The sequence below is a fragment of the Kogia breviceps genome, chromosome 8 (assembly GCF_026419965.1).
Source record: "Kogia breviceps isolate mKogBre1 chromosome 8, mKogBre1 haplotype 1, whole genome shotgun sequence".
Lineage (NCBI taxonomy): Eukaryota > Metazoa > Chordata > Mammalia > Artiodactyla > Physeteridae > Kogia > Kogia breviceps.
Genome location: NC_081317.1, coordinates 3,665,289 through 3,685,156, shown reverse-complemented (window position 1 = coordinate 3,685,156; position 19,868 = coordinate 3,665,289). Strand labels below are relative to the sequence as shown.

Genomic DNA, 19,868 nt, shown 5'->3' with positions numbered 1-19,868 from the left:
CTCTGATTCACCCCTCCCGTCGTGTCGTGGAGGCCGCCCGGTGGTCTGTTCTCCTTTCATCCCCCCGATGCCGTCTCCTCTTACCACAGAGACTCCCTCATTCTGGTCCTGCTGTGTGAGGATGCAAAGGGGGACCCAGCAGAAAGCAAGCCTCCTCTCCACCTGGGAGCTGGCACGAAGGCTGGATGTGTTCTCCGCACCCCCCCTGCCCCAGTATTCCGGCCCCTTCCACTTGCAGCATCCCACTGGGGCCCTACCTCAGCGCAGCCTCCTCTGACTGACGCGGGGCATGTCCAAGCCTGGGCTCTGTGTGTGCCAGGGCCTCGTGGTGCAGGGACAGCCGGCTGTGGCCCCTTCAAGAATGCTGGTTAGACATCAGGAAACCCAGGACCTAGTGCGTCTCTGGTACAAGCTTGCTGTGACCCCCTGGGCCTCAGTTTCCCCCGGAAGCTAAGGGGAGTTGATCTACTGAGCTTCCTTCCAGCCCTAACATTCCATAAATCCGTGACCTGGAGCACTTGGCACGTGCTCAGCAAAACCGTGACGTCACGGAGGGCAGAGGCCACTGCCTCTCTCTGCTCAGAGGAGACTCTGGACACGCCGTGGACCTCCTGGATGACACTGGGACAGTTTGTGAGGCACCAAAAGGCAGTACTTTCGGCTTCCCTGGGGGCGCAGTGGTTGAGAGTCCACCTGCCGATGCAGGGGACGCGGGTTCGAGCCCCGGTCCGGGAAGATCCCACGTGCCGCGGAGCGGCTGGGCCCGTGCGTCCGGAGCCTGCGCTCCGCAACGGGAGAGGCCACAACGGTGAGAGGCCCGCGTACCGCAAAAAAAAATAATAATAAAAAAAATAAAAAGACAGTACTTTCCGCAGCGTCAGGGTTTCCACTCAGGGTCATCCCTGCAAACTCCACAGGAGGCAGGGAGCGGGCAGCAGCGGCCAACCCCGCCCTGGGGATGGGCAGAGCTCAACTCAGGGCTCCCGCCCCAAGCACAGGGCAGGGAAACGGCACCTCCTCAGCCTCGACTAGAAGGGTCTCAGTGCCGACGCTTCCCCTGCTTAGCCTGGAAGGAATCCTTAGACTTTCCCACCAGCTGCAGAGTGGCAGATGTTTTAAAACAATTTGGTCCCAACTGATAAAATCACAGATTCTACATGCTGTGACACATTTCTCCATCCCGGCCTATGCTGACACCACAGGGAGGCGCTTGGAGAAACTGAGGCCCGGAGAAACTCATGTCTACAGCTGAGGGAAGGAAGTCTTGTTTCACGGCAAAGAACGTGTCCCTGGAGGGTAAATGGGCTTGGGTTGGGCTTGGCTCTGTCGCGGACAGTCTGCCGGTTCTTGAGCAAGCGCACAGCCTCCTAGGGCCTCGTTTCCTTCTCTGCAAAACGGGGAGGAAAATAGTCCCTGCTCCCCAGCGTCGTGGGGAGCTGCTCAGCCCCGTGTGCCGCCGAGAGGGGCTGCGGGCACCTCACAACCCCCGAGCTGTGTCCGCGGGTCTGGCCCTGGGAGCTCCAGACGCTCCTCTTCCGTGCACAGACAGGTGCACCCACCTGTGAATGAGCAGTACCAGCTCTTGCAGCAGCAGCAGTTCCCCTTCCTCGCGGCCCTGGAGCACTGCAGGGAGAACGCCCACGACGAGGTCCGGCCCATCTCCAGCATCGGGCAGGCGGGGGCTCGCGGGCGGGGCCAGGACTCATCCCCTCACTTGAACGCTGAAAAAACAACCAAGGCCCAGAGAGGGCCAGTGCATGTGTGCCAGAATCGGGACTCGGCTCCTAACTGGTGGAATGGGCCATTCACTGATTCCCTCACCAAATATGTGAGTGAACGGCAAGGCGGTTGAAAAGCGTGGGCTCAAGACTCAGCCGGCCAGGGTTTAAGTCCCAGCTCTGCCGCATGCCACCTCTGTGACTCCGGGCCAGGGGTTCACCTCTCTCTATACATTTCGTCTGGGAAATGCGCAAAGGCCAGCACCCACCTCCTAGGGCTGTTATGCGGATTTAATGAGATCATCAGCAGAACCCACTCTGCCAGCACGCGGTGTCGCCAGCCGGCTCAGGACAGGGCTGTATGGTGAACAAATACACACAGCCCCGGCCACTGAGTTCCACTGCGGCTTAGAAACTGCGACCTGCCGTGCACATTGCTAGTCACGTTTGCAGACGTGTGCAACCCTTGCCTGACGGCATCCTTCAAAAATTTGTTTTAATTTTGGTAAAAATTTCTCCCAGTTTTTTAACTTGAAATTTTAAAAACCTACAGAAAACGAACACCCGTATAACTTTCACCTAGATACGTCAGTTTGTAATATTTAGGGTGCACCTTTGTTTGTATGTACCCTCTTTCCTCTGAACTGTTTGAAAGTAAATTGGCCGCATCCTTTTCAGCCCATCCTCCAAAGGTTCAGACTTCCAAGGGCAGGGAACAGCTTTTCAGTATCAGGAAGGAGCACCTGAGATGCCCCCCACCTCTGCTCAGAATCTACATCAGGGCTGAGTGACCCCGACCCACTCCTCCTTGCCTTAGGTTCAAGGAGGCTTTTGGTAGATAATGGCCCCATGTGTGTTGACTGTCACCCTGCCCTTCCTAGACTGAGGTATCCAAAGGTTACCTGCACGCACACCTGTGACGCTGTGACAGGTGCTCTGTTGACACCTGTAGCCCAGCGACGCTGCTCTGTTGTAGTTACGCCACAGTGCAGGTTCCTCCTTACACCCCGCCCCGCCCCGCCCCGGACCCCGGGGCAGCTGTGTGTGGTGTCTGGGCATACACCGTGGGTGTCAAAAACCTCTACCCCCCTACAAAGCTATTGTGCTTGGGAAGGAACTACTTGACGTCATTTGGGGAGACATCCCTAGCGACAAAACGGCAACCAGTGGCACAAGGAAAACCCTGCTTGTCTTAGAACTTTCTGGATACTGGAGGAGGCAGGCGATGCCCGCTTCCACCAGACCGTAGAGAGCAGGACCATGCGAGATGGGTCAATTAATCCTGCCTGGACTGGAGCCCACTCCTCCCCGGCCCTTGCCCAATCTCAGATCCAGAGTGACTGGGGGTCCCGGGTGTGGAGAGAGTCCTGAGCTGGGGAGGATCCCCACTGCCCCCCAAGGAAAGGAGTTGAAATTAGATCAGTTTTATCACTATTCTTAGCACCTTTTATGACTTAAGAAAGGTTTCCCTCCCACTAAAACATGTTCACATGGGAGGTTTCATTTTGTTTTCAGTATTTAAGCTCTCTATTCTCTTAAGAGTTGTTTTTTGTCTATGGCGTGATATGGAGACTACATTTTTTTCCTCATATAGATCACTGTTTTCCCAGCTCGACTCACTGACTTGCCCCCCTTTCGCCGGCCTTGGAAGCACAGGGAACAAAGCTACAAAGGGTTCTAGTTTGCTCCTCAGCCTGGGTGGCCCAAACCAGCGGTTCTCAAAGTGGGTCCTCTAGGTGGGGCCATGGCATAAAGAGTCAGGGACTAGCCCTCTTGGCTTCAGGTGTTGGCTTAGGTGCCTGGGACTGGTGAGAGGCGTATGGGGCTCAGAGCCCTCGAGCTGGGGTGAATAAGCAGGGCATTTCACCTCTGTGGGCCTCGGTATTCGTCTGTAAAATGAGCACTTAAAAAGGTTCCCAGTGGGGGGCTTCCCTGGTGGCGCGGTGGTTGGGAGTCCGCCTGCCGATGCAGGGGACGCGGGTTCGTGTCCCGGTCCGGGAAGATCCCACGTGCCGCGGAGCGGCTGGGCCCGTGAGCCACGGCCGCTGAGCCTGCGCGTCCGGAGCCTGTGCTCCGCAACGGGAGAGGCCGCGACAGTGCGAGGCCCGCGTACCGCAAAAAAAAAAAAAAAAGGTCACCCAGCGTATGGCATTTAGGTGAGGGCGCTGAGTGAGGTCAGGCCTGCAAAGCCTTCTGCATGGTGCCCGGGACACTTCAAGATGTTCGCTGTCTGCAGACCCGGACGCTTACGCGTTACTGGCCTCTCCCTCACGACTCTGGGAGGACCAAGGCAGGCGCTCCCGGATCCTCCAGGCTCAGTCCACGCGGGCCGTGCACGTGCTGAGCTACGTGGAGCACTAGTGCAGCAACTGCACAGGCCAGCCCACCCTGCTCACGTTCCTGGACATCTGCACAGAGCTCGGCCAGCTGTGCCAGCACTTCGAGGCGCTGCACCCGGGCACCCCCGTCACCGACAACCTCCTCGAGAAATGCAAGACCCTCGTGAGCCAAAGCAACGACTTAAGCAGCCTGTGAGCCGAATAAGACCCTTCTGATCCGGCTCCCGAGGCCTCAGCGCCTGCGTGTGGGAGGAGGAGGGAGGGGCCGGGGACGGGAGAGGAGGGGTCCTGGAGGAAGGGCGGGCTGTTGCTGAGAGGGCAGGTGCGTCTAAGCTGTTGAATCACAGGCGACTGTCCAGACGTCCCCGGCCGGGAAGTCCTAGGCCCCTTGATTTAGTGGACTGACTCTGACCCAACAAATCATTTTATTGAAAACGAGGGGTTCTGAGGCCCAGATCTGGTAGGACACAGATCGTTTTGCTGGAACCTGCACCAGGCCAGGAGAAGCGGGCCACAGGCCAGCTGTCCCCGGAAGCCCAGGAAGAAGTGGGGTGTCTGGAGCCCAGCCCCATGGGCGTCAGCGCCAGCAGCATGGCTCCCTAATCCTGAGCCCCGGGGAACCCGCAGCGCAGGGCACCACATTCCGGAGGAAGCTGTTTAGGTTACGAGGGTAAAAGCAGAGTCAGAGGGGGGCTAAATGGCGTACTTGGGAGTGATCAGAGCAGGCTTCCACAGCTCGTGACCCCCGCCTTTCACACCGGGGTCTCCCGGGCCCTAAACCTGCTCAACCACCATGTCTGGCCCCGAGAGCCTGGCCCTGGTGGGCGCACAGCTCTGAAACCTCCCGGGGGGTCCTGCAGTGGGGGCAGCTTTAGACAGCCCTGCCCGAGGTCTGGGCCGCGGCACGGCAGTCCCTGGGGCGGGGCTCCGCCGGCCCCTCTTGCCGCCCTGCAGGTGCCCTCCCGACACGGCGAACTACGTCAGCTGCCACGAGGCCAGGAACCACTGTGGAGGCGTGGCCAGCCTCATCCCCACCGTCCTAGACGTGATGAAAGAACGGCTCGCCCACTCGGAGAAGCTGCCCCGCGACGCGCTGCAGCACGTGAGTGAGTCCCAGGCCACAGGCCCCCAGCCTCGGCTAAGAAGAGACAAGTGTGGGTAACCGACACAGGGCAGCCTCAGACCTAGAGGGGCAGAATGGAGTGTTCAAGACCGCCCTGGAGACCAGCTGGTGGGAAACTGTAACTCAGCCGCTGACCTGCTCGATCCCGACCCCATCCTGTCCCATCCCGTGCCGTGGGGCACTTCGCTACAAGCTTGATCCATTTCACTGGTGCCCACAGTCTCTGCCGCTTATTAAGCCCCAAGGGGACCGCCCCATGTATGACTGAGGACCTCTCTCCCTCTCGTGCTTTAACTTCTAACTTTTCCTCGCCTCCGAGCGTCAGGCTCTGCACTGGTGAAGAGGACCCTCACTTAGTGTTGCTGGTAGAGGGGGTCCCGGGAGGCCGGGAAAGGGCTAGGGCACCGACCGTCCCGCCCAGGCCCAGCTTTCCCAGCTGAGCCGTGCAGCTGGAGGAGGCCACTCAGCTCCCTTCCCACCGCAGCGGCAGCCGTAGGCGAGACGCCACTCTCTGCAAGACGAGGCCGCTCCCACCTCCCGGGGGGCTGAGAGCAGCACGCTGAACTGCTCGGTGCGATCAGGTCTCTGGGCCCAAAGCCCAAAGGGGAACGAACCCGCCTTGCCTCTCCTTTACTTGGGAGAGAGACTGAGAGAAGCCGGAAGAACTGATTTTGTGGCTCCCGTCCGGGGACAGTTACCTGGTTTTCACAACATAGCTGAGGCCCAGACGTTGTAAAACGCGTCACCGGCTTCCGAGCTTGCCAGAAGTACTGTCTGACTGTTGGTTTTTGCCTTCACAGGGGGCGACGTAGCTTCTGTATTCTTGCTTCCTCGGGGGCGACAGTCAAGAACAAAAAGTGTTCTGCCACCTCTTTGCCTGGCCTGGTTTCCTGGGACTTATCCCTTAAAGAAAACGACATTCACCCTGAGACCCCAGACGGCGCTGGGCAGTAGCCTCACAAGCAAAACCGCTAGCAAAGCGCTACCACTGTGGAGAACACACCCCGCTCCAAACGGGGTCTGCGTGAAGAAGTCCCTGCCAAAGGCCCACAGAAGGCCAGCCCAGTAACTCCTTGTATAGTCAGAGACCTACTCAGACAAGAACATATGAATTTTCCAGACAAAACTTACAACTGCCACCTCGACGTCCTGTCCCAAAGGAGCTGCTCCCGCTGTTACATGGGCAGAGCCGACCAATTTCCAGGGCAGCTGGGCAGAAGCGAGCAGTGGAAAACCACACTGCAGACGTAGCTCTTCACCACTGGTCCTTTCCCAGTAAGGCCAGGGTGGATCCTGCAGTCGTTTAAAGGAAGTTTCCTGCCTTCCTCCAAACACCTGATGGCGTAGGGAAGGTGGTGGACGCGAGCTGCACTCCCTCCTCAACACGCTGGCAAGACACAATCGGCAAGGCTCAGGGTCTGTAAGCGTTTGACAACTTCGGTGCCACCTGGGCTCCTCCAAAAGGGCTGTATTAAACCCGATGTGCCGGCCAACCCCTAGGAAGGCAAGCACACACCAAAAGCAAGGCTGGATGGCTGTGCAGACCCGGCCCGCCACCTGGCTTTGAGAGCTTTCTGGTAGAGATGGCTCCAGTCACCTCCCCCCACAGCACCATGACGCTCTGTGGGAAGAGCGTGAACTTGAGGCAGATAACGGTAGGATTTGTGGCTCTTTTGCCAGAACAAAGGGATCTTACAGGGACTAAAGCCAGATTCCACTTGTCAGCAACCCCTCCAGCCACCCAAGGTAACCAACCAATCCAGACCCTGAGGCTTTCCCTCTTTGGACAAGTTCCTACTTTGCCTATAAGCCCCTCAGAGGCCAACATGAGTCACTTCATGTCAATACAGCAAAGTAGTGCAAAACAATAAATTTTTATTTGTTCACAGTTAAACACAAGCAACTGCCTTGACATTTTAGAACATTCTAAGAAGGACAGCAAACCCCTTTGACTCCAATCCCCATTCACGAAGATTGTACCATTTCCTCTTGCAGGTCGCGTTTATGGCATCTGATGTGGATTGTTTGACATGCTTTTAAGATCAAGACGGGAAGGTGTAAACGTTTTGACAAGAGATGACTTTCTTAAATTTAGCTACAAGCAGTCATCCAAAAAAAATCTGTTTTTCAGTGATGGGACCCCTTTAAACTGCAAGTTAGCCACATGTGGTTGATCCACGATTGAGTTACAAAACTAGATTATGTCTTAGCAAAATCTGTTCCTCCATAATATATTTATGGTCCATAGACGTCTTCTGAAAAGTGATCACTGATTCTTCCTAGTGCAAAATGCCTGGCTGCCTCTTCAATAAGCCAAAGTATCTGCTGCCGAGAGCAGCGCCGTACCCTCCTGTCCAAACACCGTATCAAGGTGGGGAAAGGGAGGAGGGGTTGGCCTGGGGGGGGAAGGGTCTCCTCTAAAAGGTCTACTCCAATGGTTCAACTAGTCTACTTATCCCCGAGGATGGACAATTTTGTGGCACCGGGACGGGAAGGGGGAGAGAAAGCTCCTCTGCCTTCGTGAACTCGTTTCAAGGCCAGAAGCCATCGTGGGCCCAGGTGCTCAGCTATCGCAGGCAGGTTCCCCTTGTAGCTACAGCCATCTTCTCTCAGGGCGGCACATACAGACTGCAGGACGGAGTGGAGAAGACGGAAACACCGCTCCCCCGGGCACATCAGAGTCACGGACGGGGAAACGAGCCACGTGGGGACAAGGGTCACAGCAGCAGCCCGGGGGCCAGGCCCCAACCTCAATGTGTTCTTTCATCTATAAAGAAAAGCTTAATCAAGTGCAATCAATTCCTCTGTCGTGGTCTGGGGGAGGGCAGGGGCACATGTCAGAGAACTCTGGATGTAAACAGATCCGCAAACATCTTCCCATACTCATGGCTGGTCAATTTTAACGCACGTACCTCGAACAGTGAAAATGCCCAGAGTGAGACGTGCCGATTTGGGTCATTCCACGAAAGACAGCTTTCTTCCCGACGCGAGACACACACTCCCGGGTGGGCTCGGGCTGTACCGGAGCCACTGTGCGGAGACGGCGGCCTCTCCGAGCGTCCTCACGGGGCGGATGGCGCTCCACCTCGAGAGCAGCTCTGGGCTGAGTCTTCCCTCTGCCCAGACCCTCCTCAGACCTGCCCACACTTTCTAACACCTCTCACTGCTTTTGGTTAGAAAAGCCGCATCTCCGTGTAGTACTGTCTTTCGCTTGTTCTTCAGTTATTTCTTTCTGGCTTCAAGTGGTATGTTCTAGTATTTGGTGAAAATTCACATTGACTGGTCATAGCACTTTTGTTATATTCTCTACACAGAAACACCCAATTTTTTACTCTTAACTGTGAGTCTGAACCTCTGTGGTCTCCACGGACCCTCTCTCATCATCACGATCATCTTATTTATCCTCTGTACAAAACTACTAGAGTTTTATCTTTCTCAACAGAAACACTGGAAACACCGTGTGCTGTTCAGCAAACGGGGACAGCCCAGGCCTGGAGTGTTGTTTCCCACGGTCCTGGTCTGGCCCAGTGGGGAGCCGGCCTCTGTGGCCCTGGTGGCGCGGTGGGCTCATCTTTCCAACTGTCAGTGGCCTCCAGGACACTCTCCTGGCCTGTAACAGTTTACCTCTTAAGAAGAGTTTGGACGATTTCCACCTGAACACATTACATATATTCTGGCTCACGAAGCAGCTTATCTATCATGTCTCTCTCCACTCACAGAGCCCAGTATGAACCTTCAGCAGCTTACTCGCAAAGGCTGGGCCGTTCTCCCTCCTGAAAAGCTCCGCTGGCAAACCGAGGGAGGCCACATCGACCCCCTCACCTTATGTGGTTGCTCCCAGCACGCATCTCCAAGGAGACCTCTGACCTAAGAAATGGTCTTCATCTCCTACCTTTGGATCTCAGTCAGCTTCCTTACTCATGACCAGATATTTCTTCCAATGCCACAGTAACAAATTTCATAGACTTGTGACAGAACCTTGTCAAAAGCTTTCCTAAAATCCATGAAAGTTCTGACAGAGATCCACGTACTTATTTACCTGTAGTAGATCCAGGAACTCGTTTTCTCTACGGTCACCATGCTGTCACCTCCCCTCCCGCCACCCCCGCGACGATACTGTAGTGCTCCCTTTTAAAACAAGGCTTCACGCTCCCAAGACTCCCAAGAAGCAGACTCCAACCTTCTCTCAGGGTCTGCGCTGACCCTGGTTAGTGTCAGGTGGTGAGCGGAACAGCTTATGGACATTGGCCAAACAGCTCTGAAGCAGGCAAAGCCTGCTCCAAGCGACCCCGCTGGAGGCTAACCCTAACGTCTGTGAATACAGGCTCTGCCTTGAATGTGACGGTTCTACCGCCTCTGCCCTGCCTGTTCCCAGGCCTGAATTCTCTCTCGGGAGTTCCTCTACCACTATCACCTTTCCATCCTTAAAAACACTCACTGCAGCAGAATCGAGCGACCTGCTGACTCTTGGCAAGTCTATCATTTTCAAAACCAAACCAAACTTTACTATCGACTCAAGTCGTTTGCAATATAAAAGCCTAGATTTTCAGGCTGGGTAACTTCAGCATGACTCCAGGCCTTGGCTGAATAAAATCCATGGCCTCCTAGAGCCCGAAGGAAGCTGAGTGCAGCTGCTGGGGTCAGCCACGGTTATAAAGCTGAGCAAACGGATGCCCCGGCTGAGGACTATGACAAGGGCCTCCAGCCCGGGCCCCGGTCCACTTTACCACGCTGCCTCCTTCTTCCCTGTATTTTTACTGTATTTTTACAATCTGTCCATTAAAAAATTTTTTTTTTTTTTTTTTTTTTTTTTTTTTTTTTTTTTTTACATTGGCCTCCTTGCTTTTGCAGTTAGCGTAAAGGCTTTGATTTAAGTGCCTGGTATCTTTGTTCTGTGGCACAGATCTCCTGGGCTTGGGGAGGGGATAAGCATTTAGAAACAGTTTTAATAGTTACCTTGTAACTTTTCTTTTCCTGGATTTGTTCATGTTTTCCTTTTCTAAATAAAACTGTAATAGGAAACCAGAACGTATTGGATTTTAAGCTTTCCTTTGGAAAAAGCTGAATTAAACATCCGTGGTGCCGTTAATACTCCACATCAGGCATCCAGCGGCAATTGCGGGCCCCGCGCTGGGCTGGAGCAGTCAGGCACACACCCTCCCTCAAGCTGGGATCCATCAGTCACACCCAGAAATCCTGTCCCGAGGAGGAGGTCTGCCAGTACAGCCACGGTGACGTGGAGTCTCATTCTCTAGCTCCCTTTAGTTATTTAGGAGGCTAGAATATTTATTGCCACACTTTAAAAAACAGACTTTTACCCTCAATGTGCTGGAAGCTTCCATATGCACTAAAGTTTCGTACCATTTCAGTTTGCCGTTTCCCTCTTCATGGATGAACGCTTCTACACTTTTAACTGAAAGATGAGAAAGAAAAAAGCCAAGTTCACTGGCTCTTTCCTACCAGTCTCCCCCTGCCTCAGCCTCGGCTGGATAACTAGGCAACAATTCTTAGGCTTCTAGCATTCATTTCAGGAGCACCTGCTGAGTTCAGATTCTCTGCCACGACCCATGTTCTGACTTGCGTCACCTCTCCCAAGCGTGTGCAGGTAGCCCACTGGGTCCAGGCCGTCAGCTCTGTCAGCCCTCTCCAGGACTCTGCTTTCATGCTCCGCCATGACCGACACGTGCAAGGGGAACAGCATCAAGCCCCCTGCAGGGTAGGCCCCTGAAAGTCAGCACTGGTGTGAGCAAGCTGTTACCTTTCTGATGGCCTGGAATCTACTACAGCAAGGCAACTCTCACAGCCTGAGATACGATGGTCATAAAACTTTGAAGAAACTCTTTGGACCTTCAGAGCCTTTCTGCTGCAGCATCCCAGAGAAGCTGACGTAAACAGGAGGCACACGGGACAGGGAAGAGAGGCAAACAGCTAGCACCGCCCTGCCCGCGGGGGCAGGTCCTCAGCCCCAGCACTTTCCTTTTCAGCGAGTTGCTCCAGCCACCATCCTCCCTCCTGCAGAGAGCACGCCTGACCACCCACACCCCAGCCTGTAATCAGAACAGTACCAGCTTTCGAGCAAACGCCACATAAGCAAGAGGTAGTGGGGCCGGGGGACAGAGCGTCCCCAAAGGGGAGCGCGGTCTCCACAGTGCCAGCTCCAGACTTTTCCAACTACAGACCTTTGTTCACATGGAACTTTCTAGGAAGCTTATCAGAACCGCCAAAAGAACTTAAGAGAGAATAAACCATTGTTTTTCTAGATCTGTGGCTTTAGATGATGGATGTTAGAACCAAAAGCAGTGACAACATCTCATGTAAAAGCTCTCATGTGAAGACGATCAGCTTTGCACGTCACACCCTCCTGGAAAGGGACAAAAGCAGACTTACCTGTGACGCCAACAATGACCTGGGCTCACGGAGAGCCGCCCAGCGAACTGAGCTTCAGGGAGGGAGCGGGTGGTGGGTTAGACTCCAGGATTACATTTGGCCTCATATTGCACAGGTTCAAAGGACACAACCATTTGGGGGGAAAAGGAAGAAAATAAAGCTAGTGAGGAACGCACCCTGGCCCTTGGGTTAGTACACGCTGCCAGGTAAATGAAAGAGAGGGTGGCCGAAGGGAAACTGAAGAGGCATTTCCATGCCACATCCAAAAACCGTTCTGCATTCAGTCAACTGTCAAAGGAGCCCCATCCCATTTCCTCTGCGGGAGCTAGCCCCTCAAAGCCTGGAAACGGGAAAGCTCTGAAACGGGCCCTCGCGCCTCCCGCCCTGGGCCGGCGGTACACAAGTTAGCGCTGGCTGACGCCGTCCCTAGCTGTGCTCGTGCTGCACCTCATTGTAGTCCATGATACGGAGCTGTCCCACGCTGTCTGGCTTCGGGGGAGGTGGCTGCGGGCCGTCTAGGTTCAGGGGCGGCTTGGCTTCCACACCCGAGTCTTTGCCCAGCTCTGTCTTTAGGGTCTCAGAAAGGCTACTGCCGGTCAGGCTGTCCTCATCACACTGGCTCTCGCTCTTATTACGGAACAGCTCTCGAGCCTTCATGCCCAGGAAGCTTTTTGAACTCGGAAGCGAGCCGACAGTCACGGGGATGCCCGCAGCGGGCTCTCCCACGGCAGCCTCCCACCGACTGCCCAATGGGCCCGCCCTCGGGTTTGGGGGTTTCTCTGGGGTAGACAGCTCACTGCCGCTGCCGCTGCTGCCTCCGCCTCCTCTACCTCCGCTGCCGCCCCGGGCGCCGCTGGGCCTGGGGGGCTTGGCCTCCCTGTTAGGGCCGGACGCCTCTTCCTTGTTGTGCCCTGTCACAGAATCCACGCAGCCGTCACGACAACAGTCGAGCCTGTAAGAAATCCGAGGATGAGAAAGGGAGCTGGCGGTTGCAGTGCCCGTGTCTGGGAAGCATGGAATTACCCGGACGCGCGCTCGCACCGCCGCTGAACTCTGCCGGCCGCTCTACGTTCTAGAAGAGATGAGGACTCCCGTGTGGAGAGCTCATGAAGAGAAACGTAAGCCACAACCAGGGATAAGAGACGGCGATCTTAAATAGGAACGCGTCCCAGGACCGTTACCAAGTGCCTCGGGCCCCAGGACAAGGAACTCAGGAGGATGGCTGGGCACTCTGATGGATGCAGCTGAGAGCCGCAGGCTCGCCTGTCAGGCTGGGACCGCTGCTAACACCGCGCGATGCCTCCCTGCTCTGTCAGCGGCGGCCTCACGACAAGGTCATGGCTGCCGACCCTTTGCTCCTACCTTTCTTCCGCTGCTTCGGCTGCTTCTGTCTTCTCTTCTTCAAGTTTTTTCAGGAGGCCATCCTTCTCCAACCTGCCGTATAAATCTAAGATCTCCAATTCAAACACTTGGGTGATCCTCTTTTGAGCTTCATACCTGCTCTCTGCGGCCTGCAGCTGTCCTCTGAAAGACACAGACCACCCCAGAATGTGGGAGCTTCTACTTAAATACATCACAGCAAAAACCTTTCCCCCTGAAACTTACCTTGCCTGGAGTTTGACATCCTCTAAGTATTTTTTCTGTTCCAAAAGAAGGTGGTCTTTCTTGGCTAGATGAGATTCCAGTTCCAAAATCCGTTTTTGAGCAGTATCCAGCCTCTGATTCTGCTGGAGAACATGGCTTCTGTTTTTTTCTAGTTCTTTCCGATACGCAGTTTTCATCATTTCTACTTCCTGAAAACGAAACAAAACAAACAAAAAAAGGAATTGGAGTTAGCACTTTTAGAAAACGAACATGCCATATCCACTTTGAAAAATCAATGTAACAAACACTGAGAAGGTACTTTATCAGTATATTGCTAGTGGAAATAGAAACTAGTACAACTTTCTGGAAAGTAGGCTGGCAGTAAGTGCCCACTAATCCTTCCCTGAGATCTATCCCTTAGGAAATCATCTGAAACATGAATAGACATTTTGGGCACAAAAATAATCAGCACAGCATATTCAGAAGAGCAAAAATCTAGAAACTAGAAGTCTAACATCAAGAAAACAAATTAAAGTACATCTTCTATTTAATGACTTTTTAAAAATTACGTGTATCAGAGTCAAAGATAAAAAAGCAGATTATAAAGCCACGTGAATAGTGCGATCAACCATGTTAACACACACATTCTGCAAACACGCCAATGTTCAGTGATGATTTCAACGCAGTGGCGGTGCGGTTCGGCGCGGCGGAGGCGGGGGCCGGCGCGGTGGAGGTGCGGGTCGTTTGTTTTCTTTTCTACTCTTCTCCCTCCCCTAATACCAACTGAGACAAAGCCAGAGACGCAGCAGGAATGACCCCCCGCAGACCCGGTACCCTGACCAGGCTTGTCCCTCGTGCCAGGCAGCCAAGCTGCCCGCTGGCCGGCGGAAGCAGCAAGTGCGCCACGCTCAGAAGAGAGGCGGGAAGGTGCTTTTCTAACAAGTTTATGCTACGCTTGTGTTGTGTGGCTTTTTCTTATTGTGGTAAAATACACATAAACTGAAAATTACCATACATTTGTCTTTTTAAAAAGATAATAAGCCATAAGGAGCAAGGAGATGAGCTTCCCTGAAGGCACCCCACCTCGAAGATGACAAGCAAGCCCAATGCTTCCTTGGTCAAAACGGGATCCAGCTAAGCTCGGGACTGGGACCAGATAATGCGGCCGTTCCAGCTATGCCTAATGGCTCCAGACTTCGGCACAGGTTAGGTGAACAAACTGAACTTTTGTCAGAAATGACAGTTAAGCATTTATGGAGAATCAAGCAAAGTATTGAACTAGGAACATCTATGCACTATCACTAACTCTCACAGCCGTGTAAGAGGGGCTACAGCCAGTACCTACCAGCCATCCCCCACCTGATGCTCAGATACCCATTTCTCGTCCTCTACTTGACTAAACAAGAGGAAGCCCAGCTCCAGGTCCAAAAACAGGTTCAAAGCCATGGCTGGCTAGGGATGGACACATGACATAATCGTGGCCAATAACAAGGGTGGGAGGTCTGGTGGAGAGTTCCTGGGAAAGGTTTCCTTGATGAGAGAGACCTGCAGGAGGCAGTGCTCTCCTCCTCCAGGGGACATCATGACATCTACCTGTGGCAGTGTTAGCTGTGGCACACACTTTGCAACCAGGAGCACAGAGAGCCCAAAGACAAGGTTGAGAGGATAGGTCGGGTGGTGCAGAAGAGGGGAAAGAACCAGCCTCCTTGCTGCTGTCCCTCAGCTGCTGACTTGAGCAACCTGGAACTCACCTGCCCCGGGACTTCTTGTCAAGAGATATAGTGAAACTCTTTACGGTTAAGCCAGTGAAGTCTTTTTTTGTTGCTGCTTACAGCTGAAGGGTGCCAGGTCAGTATCACCATGCGCATCTTATGAACTGTGAAGCCAGGCCCAAAGAGGTCAGGTGGCTCGCTTGAGGTCCCAAGGGCGTAAGTGTTCCAACCAAAAGACAGCACCGTGGCACCCATCCACATTTCTCTTCGGAGAGTTAGGAGTGTGTTTAAGTAAGCTTTTTCAGAGGTTCTCTAGTCCCTCAGGTCTCTTTTCCCTTCTTTCTTTTTCTGAGGCCATTATACTTCCAAAATAAGTGAGAGCTGGTTTCTAGAGAAAGTTCCACATTTAACATCCTTCTAAAGGGAGTCTGAATCTGAGAGCTGAGAGAAGCTGAGAAATAAGAATAACTATTATGAAAATTCCATCTCTCTGATTCTAAGACTACTCCCTACATTTGGCCAAGGAAAAAGAAAACAAAGCTTTACAAAGCACAAGCCCAAGAAATCCTAAAAAGAAAGCCTGTGTGTGATGAAGAAGTTAGTGACAGGAAGCATCTAAGCATTTATTCTTAAAATTCCATTCCCAACTCATTCACCAGCATTACCCGAGGCTATTTATAAAGTGACATAAAACTTCTGCCTCGACACCACTGGTAAGGCACTAATTAACGTAAGATCATCCCGATGCTGGCCTTGTTGCCAGGACTGAACCACCATCTGCTGAAATTAAACTCAACATTACGAAGAAAAAAAAAATATTTATAGCAGTATAAACCCACAGCCCTGAGAGTTATTACATGCTAAACAGAATTGGCTCCCCATCCTTTTTCTTTATCTGTTAGCCTGTCTCTCTCTCTTTAAAGAAGGGGGCATGGGTAAGAGAAGGAAAACACTTCTGGGACTTCCCTGGTGGTCCAGTGGTTAAGACTCCACGCTTCCACTGCAGGGGGCACAGGTCTGATTCCTGGACAGGGAACTAAGATCCCGCATGCCGCGCGGTGTGGCAAAAAAAAAAAAAAAAAAAGAAGAAGAAAAACACTTTTATCACCTAGTCTGTACCAATTACCGTTATGTGCTTTCACATATAACTGATTTAATTTCAAAGCAACCTAACTAAGGAAAACAAGTTTGTGTGATAGCTGAAAAGTGCCTGTGTTGCCAGACCAGGGAGAGGTGGAAATGACACTAGGTCTGCCACGCCATCTTTCAGGAAACAGTTCATAAGCCATTCTCTGTGCTGTGCCATAGACATATTGCCTGGGTCCTAACGGCGTCCCAGGTAGGGTCTGGCTCCCCAAGCCCACATACCTTTGTGGTGTCTGAATGCTTGTTCTGCAGTTGTTCCAGATACAGCTCGTTGACTTCCCCAAGAACCAACAGCTGCCTGTTCAAGAACTCCATCTGCTGCTGGACCGACTCACTATTTGAGAGCTAACAAAAACACAGAGACAAGCAAAGTGAAAGATCTGACGACACAAAGCTAGCAAATGGACGTTAAACAGGGAACCAGCTAGGAGCACACTATTTCAGGGCTGAGTCAGTGTAAACAACCCCCACGGTTTCAAAGGCCACACCACAACGGCTGGTGGGGAGGAAGGCATACAAGGGCAACAAAATTGGACAGAAACGTACTTCAAAATTGTCCCTATGCAAAGGGGAAGAGGCGCAAATGCTCCACACCAAAACTGGCCACCCACAGGGCACCTCGAGGAGATGGGTATGTACGCAACCACCACGGCAGGGACGTTAGGTCCAGGGGGATAAAGCCCTGGGGTAAACCCACAGGTTCTTGAATAAGTGATTTTACATACGAGTGCAACGACTTCCAAAGAGGGAAAGATCATAGCTCAAAAGCCTGAACAAACTCTTCACGTTTATGTAAACGAAGTATTAAGAACAAGTTCCCGGGATACACACAGACCAGGGCTCAGGCTAGATAGTTCCCTGCTGCAGGGCCGTCCATGCACTGTCTGATGTTTAAGAGCACCTCGGCCCCTGCCCACTCGATGTCAGTAGCATCAAAAACGTCAACCAGGGCTTCCCTGGTGGCGCAGTGGTTGAGAGTCCGCCTGCCGAGGCAGGGGACACGGGTTCGTGCCCCGGTCCGGGAAAATCCCACATGCCGCAGAGTGGCGGGGCCCGTGAGCCATGGCCGCTGGGCCTGCGCGTCCGGAGCCTGTGCTCCGCAACGGGAGAGGCCACAACAGTGAGAGGCCCGCGTACCGCAAAAAAAAAAAAAAAAAAAACGTCAACCAGAGGTGGTATAGCAGTTAAGGATCCGCCGGCCAATGAAGGGAACATGGGTTTGAGCCCTGGTCCAGGAAGATCCCACATGCCACAGAGCAGCTAAGCCCATGAGCCACAACTACTGAGCCCGTGAGCCACAACTACTGAGCCCGCGTGCCACAACTACCGAAGCCCTCATGCCTAGAGCCCATGCTCTGCCACAAGAGAAGCCACCGCAATGAGAAGCCCACGCACGGCAGCAAAGAGTGGCCCCAGCTCGCTGCAGCTAAAGGGGACCCGCGTGCAGCGATGAAGACCTAACGCAGCCAAAGATAAATAAAAAACAAAACAAAACAAAAAACGTCAACCAAAAATGTCTCCAGACACTGCCCGATGTCCCTGTTGGGAGCCCGTGACACAGACCCCCAAGTAAGACACGCGTGCTGTCTGGAGGAAGAACATCAGCAGTGGTGTGAGCACGGCCCAGCCTGCCCGCCTCTTACCTTCTGTGACACCTGGCTGAGCAGCAGCTCGGTGTGGCACACCTTGCTGTTGGCCTTCTTCAGTTCTGTGCGCAGCTCCGCAATCATGTTCCTGCAGTCCTGCAGCTTCGTCTGCCCAAGGACACGTGCCAGGGAGTTACAGAGCGCCGGCAGGTCAGGCCACGGGCGCACCTGGCTGTCGGCCCAGAGAACCGGGAAAGCCTCGTGCCTCTGTTGCTCTACTATTCTTGGGCCATCGGGCTTAAAACTAACTTCTTAGTTTTAAAAAGTAAGTTATAGTTAATTTCTGAGTTTCTGACTGATTATCAAAAGGAAAAACAAAAAACAAAAAACCCCTTAAATCTGCAGTTCCCAAACCGTGCACCAAAGAGCCCTAGGGTTACACAGCAGGCTCACTGAGGCGCTGTGGGGCTAGTTTTAAATTTCGAGGGAAACACAGCGACATCTACTGGTCATGATGTGAACTACAAGCTAGAGGGAGCTCGGCGTTTCAGTTATCAGGTGTTCTACGTGCCTGTGGAACACGTATTGTGTTTGCGAAGCTGGGCTTGTAGGTGGTTGCTGTGATAAACATCACCATGAGAAAACCAACGTGAAACAGGAATTGAGGACGTCCGTGTCTCATCTGATTCCAAGGTCTGAGACTCGGCAGTGCCCAACAGGTACGCACACCGCGTTTGTAAGTGACCACGGTCACTCAAAAATGAGACTGAAAATCGAAAAAAAAAGTAAGTGTATTATTTTGTAACAGCTACTAAGTCGTTGGGACCTAAATCCTAAGTTGTCTGGATCTACTTACTAGGCAGAACTGTTAGATGTTTCTTTTGGCTGTGGAGTACCAGGAAAAAATTACTGAAATGCTAACAGAACCGTGAACCCAGAAAGCTGGGGACCCTCTGCCCTAAAGAAAATGTACCTGACGTGAAATCTACCTGCCACGATTTCAGAGATGAATCGGGTGCTTTCCCGCCCTTTCCTGGCAGCCTCTGCTGGGCACTGCAGTTTGTACCTGTAACTCCTGGCTCTGGTTGTAGAACTCCTCCCGGTCATGCTGAAGCTGTCTGATCTGGCTGTGGAGCTGGGTGACCACCGTGTCTCGCTGCTCCTGAAGCTGACTGTATCTGGCTTGTTCTTTCTGCAGACTAACCTTCCATATCTGGATGTCTTTCTCTTGTAACTTCAACTGGTCTTTCTAGCAGAAACCAAAGAGGCCATCATTTTAGCTGCCTTCCAGCATGGGCAGTGACCCTCAAGTTCAACGCATGCTGCAGACACTTCATCTGAACAGGCACGAGCTAGCCACAGGCCCAGAATCTGACAGCTCACTGCTGTCTAACTTGGCTTTTGGTCAAGGGTTTCCAAATTCCACGTTAGCAAATGGATCAAAAGTTGCTTAAAGGACTTTTCTCAGCGATCAACTTGCTCCTGATACTTTCAAAAGTCCTAAGCACCAGCACTGAAGTAAGTGCTGGTACTGGCCAAGGTCACTAAAGTGACGAACACTGACTGAAAGCTTACCTTGCACGAGCAATGGGCAAATGCTTACTGACACGGTTTTTTTAACCACCGCAGTTAGAAAGTCGATGCTGCTATTATTATTGTCATTTTACAGAATGGATAACAGAGGCCTCCAGAGGCTAAATGACTCTCCTTAAGGTAATGAGTGTTAGAGCCAAGGTCACTCTCCAGGTCTGACTGGCTTAACTGCCCTCCAAGTTCCCGCCATAAAACTGCCTCAGGAGAGCTGGTTTCACATTTGGAGAAGCAAAATCACCTTTTGCCTCTGTTACCATCATAGCCAATTACAGACCAACAGACACCAAAAACTCCCTTGTCCCCGTGGGCTGGAAGAGCTGCAAGGGAGTTCAGGGGCGTGGCCATCCAGTACTAACCTCAGAGAGGAAGCGGCCTGCCCCGGGCCGCAGCAGCGGGCCTCGACCCCCACCCGGGCCCCGGGGTGCTCACCATGGCAGCGTTGCGCTCCTCCAGAGCAGCGGCCCGGATCACCTTGCGCAGGAGCCGCCGGTTGCGGAGCGCGTGCTGCTGCCTCTGAAAACGCTCGTACAGTAACTGGTTGTGCAGCAAAAGCAACTGGTTACGGAGGGAGCGGGTCTCGTCTGAGGGAGCAGAGCCTGATTGTAAAGCAGAGGGAGGGTGGCAGAGATGCCTTTTACATGGCGTTCAGTCAAGCCCAGCTTGGCCAGTGGTTTGTCAGC

The 19,868-nt window shown here is 53.1% G+C and overlaps 2 protein-coding genes across 7 annotated transcripts in view; one reads left to right on the top strand and one right to left on the bottom strand.

The window, feature by feature from the left end:
* The first annotated feature begins 289 nt into the window (after positions 1-289).
* Positions 290-9,932, top strand: SPACA9 (sperm acrosome associated 9). The gene is given in 5 exon segments (XM_067040144.1): positions 290-405; positions 1,357-1,675; positions 4,056-4,261; positions 5,015-5,163; positions 5,981-9,932. Coding segments are annotated over 5 exon segments (1,059 nt in total). The 3' UTR covers positions 6,250-9,932.
* A 1,496-nt stretch (positions 9,933-11,428) lies between these two features.
* Positions 11,429-19,868, bottom strand: part of TSC1 (TSC complex subunit 1) — a 45,242-nt gene continuing 36,802 nt past the window's right edge. For all 6 annotated transcript variants that reach the window (XM_059071430.2, XM_067040401.1, XM_067040400.1 and 3 more), the window contains 7 exons: positions 19,618-19,784; positions 18,662-18,844; positions 17,653-17,763; positions 16,232-16,354; positions 13,173-13,360; positions 12,930-13,091; positions 11,429-12,519 (listed from right to left, as the gene is read on the bottom strand). In XM_059071430.2, coding sequence (XP_058927413.1) covers positions 11,994-12,519; positions 12,930-13,091; positions 13,173-13,360; positions 16,232-16,354; positions 17,653-17,763; positions 18,662-18,844; positions 19,618-19,784 — 1,460 coding nt within the window. In that variant the 3' untranslated portion in view covers positions 11,429-11,993. The remainder of the gene's footprint in view (positions 12,520-12,929; positions 13,092-13,172; positions 13,361-16,231; positions 16,355-17,652; positions 17,764-18,661; positions 18,845-19,617; positions 19,785-19,868) is intronic.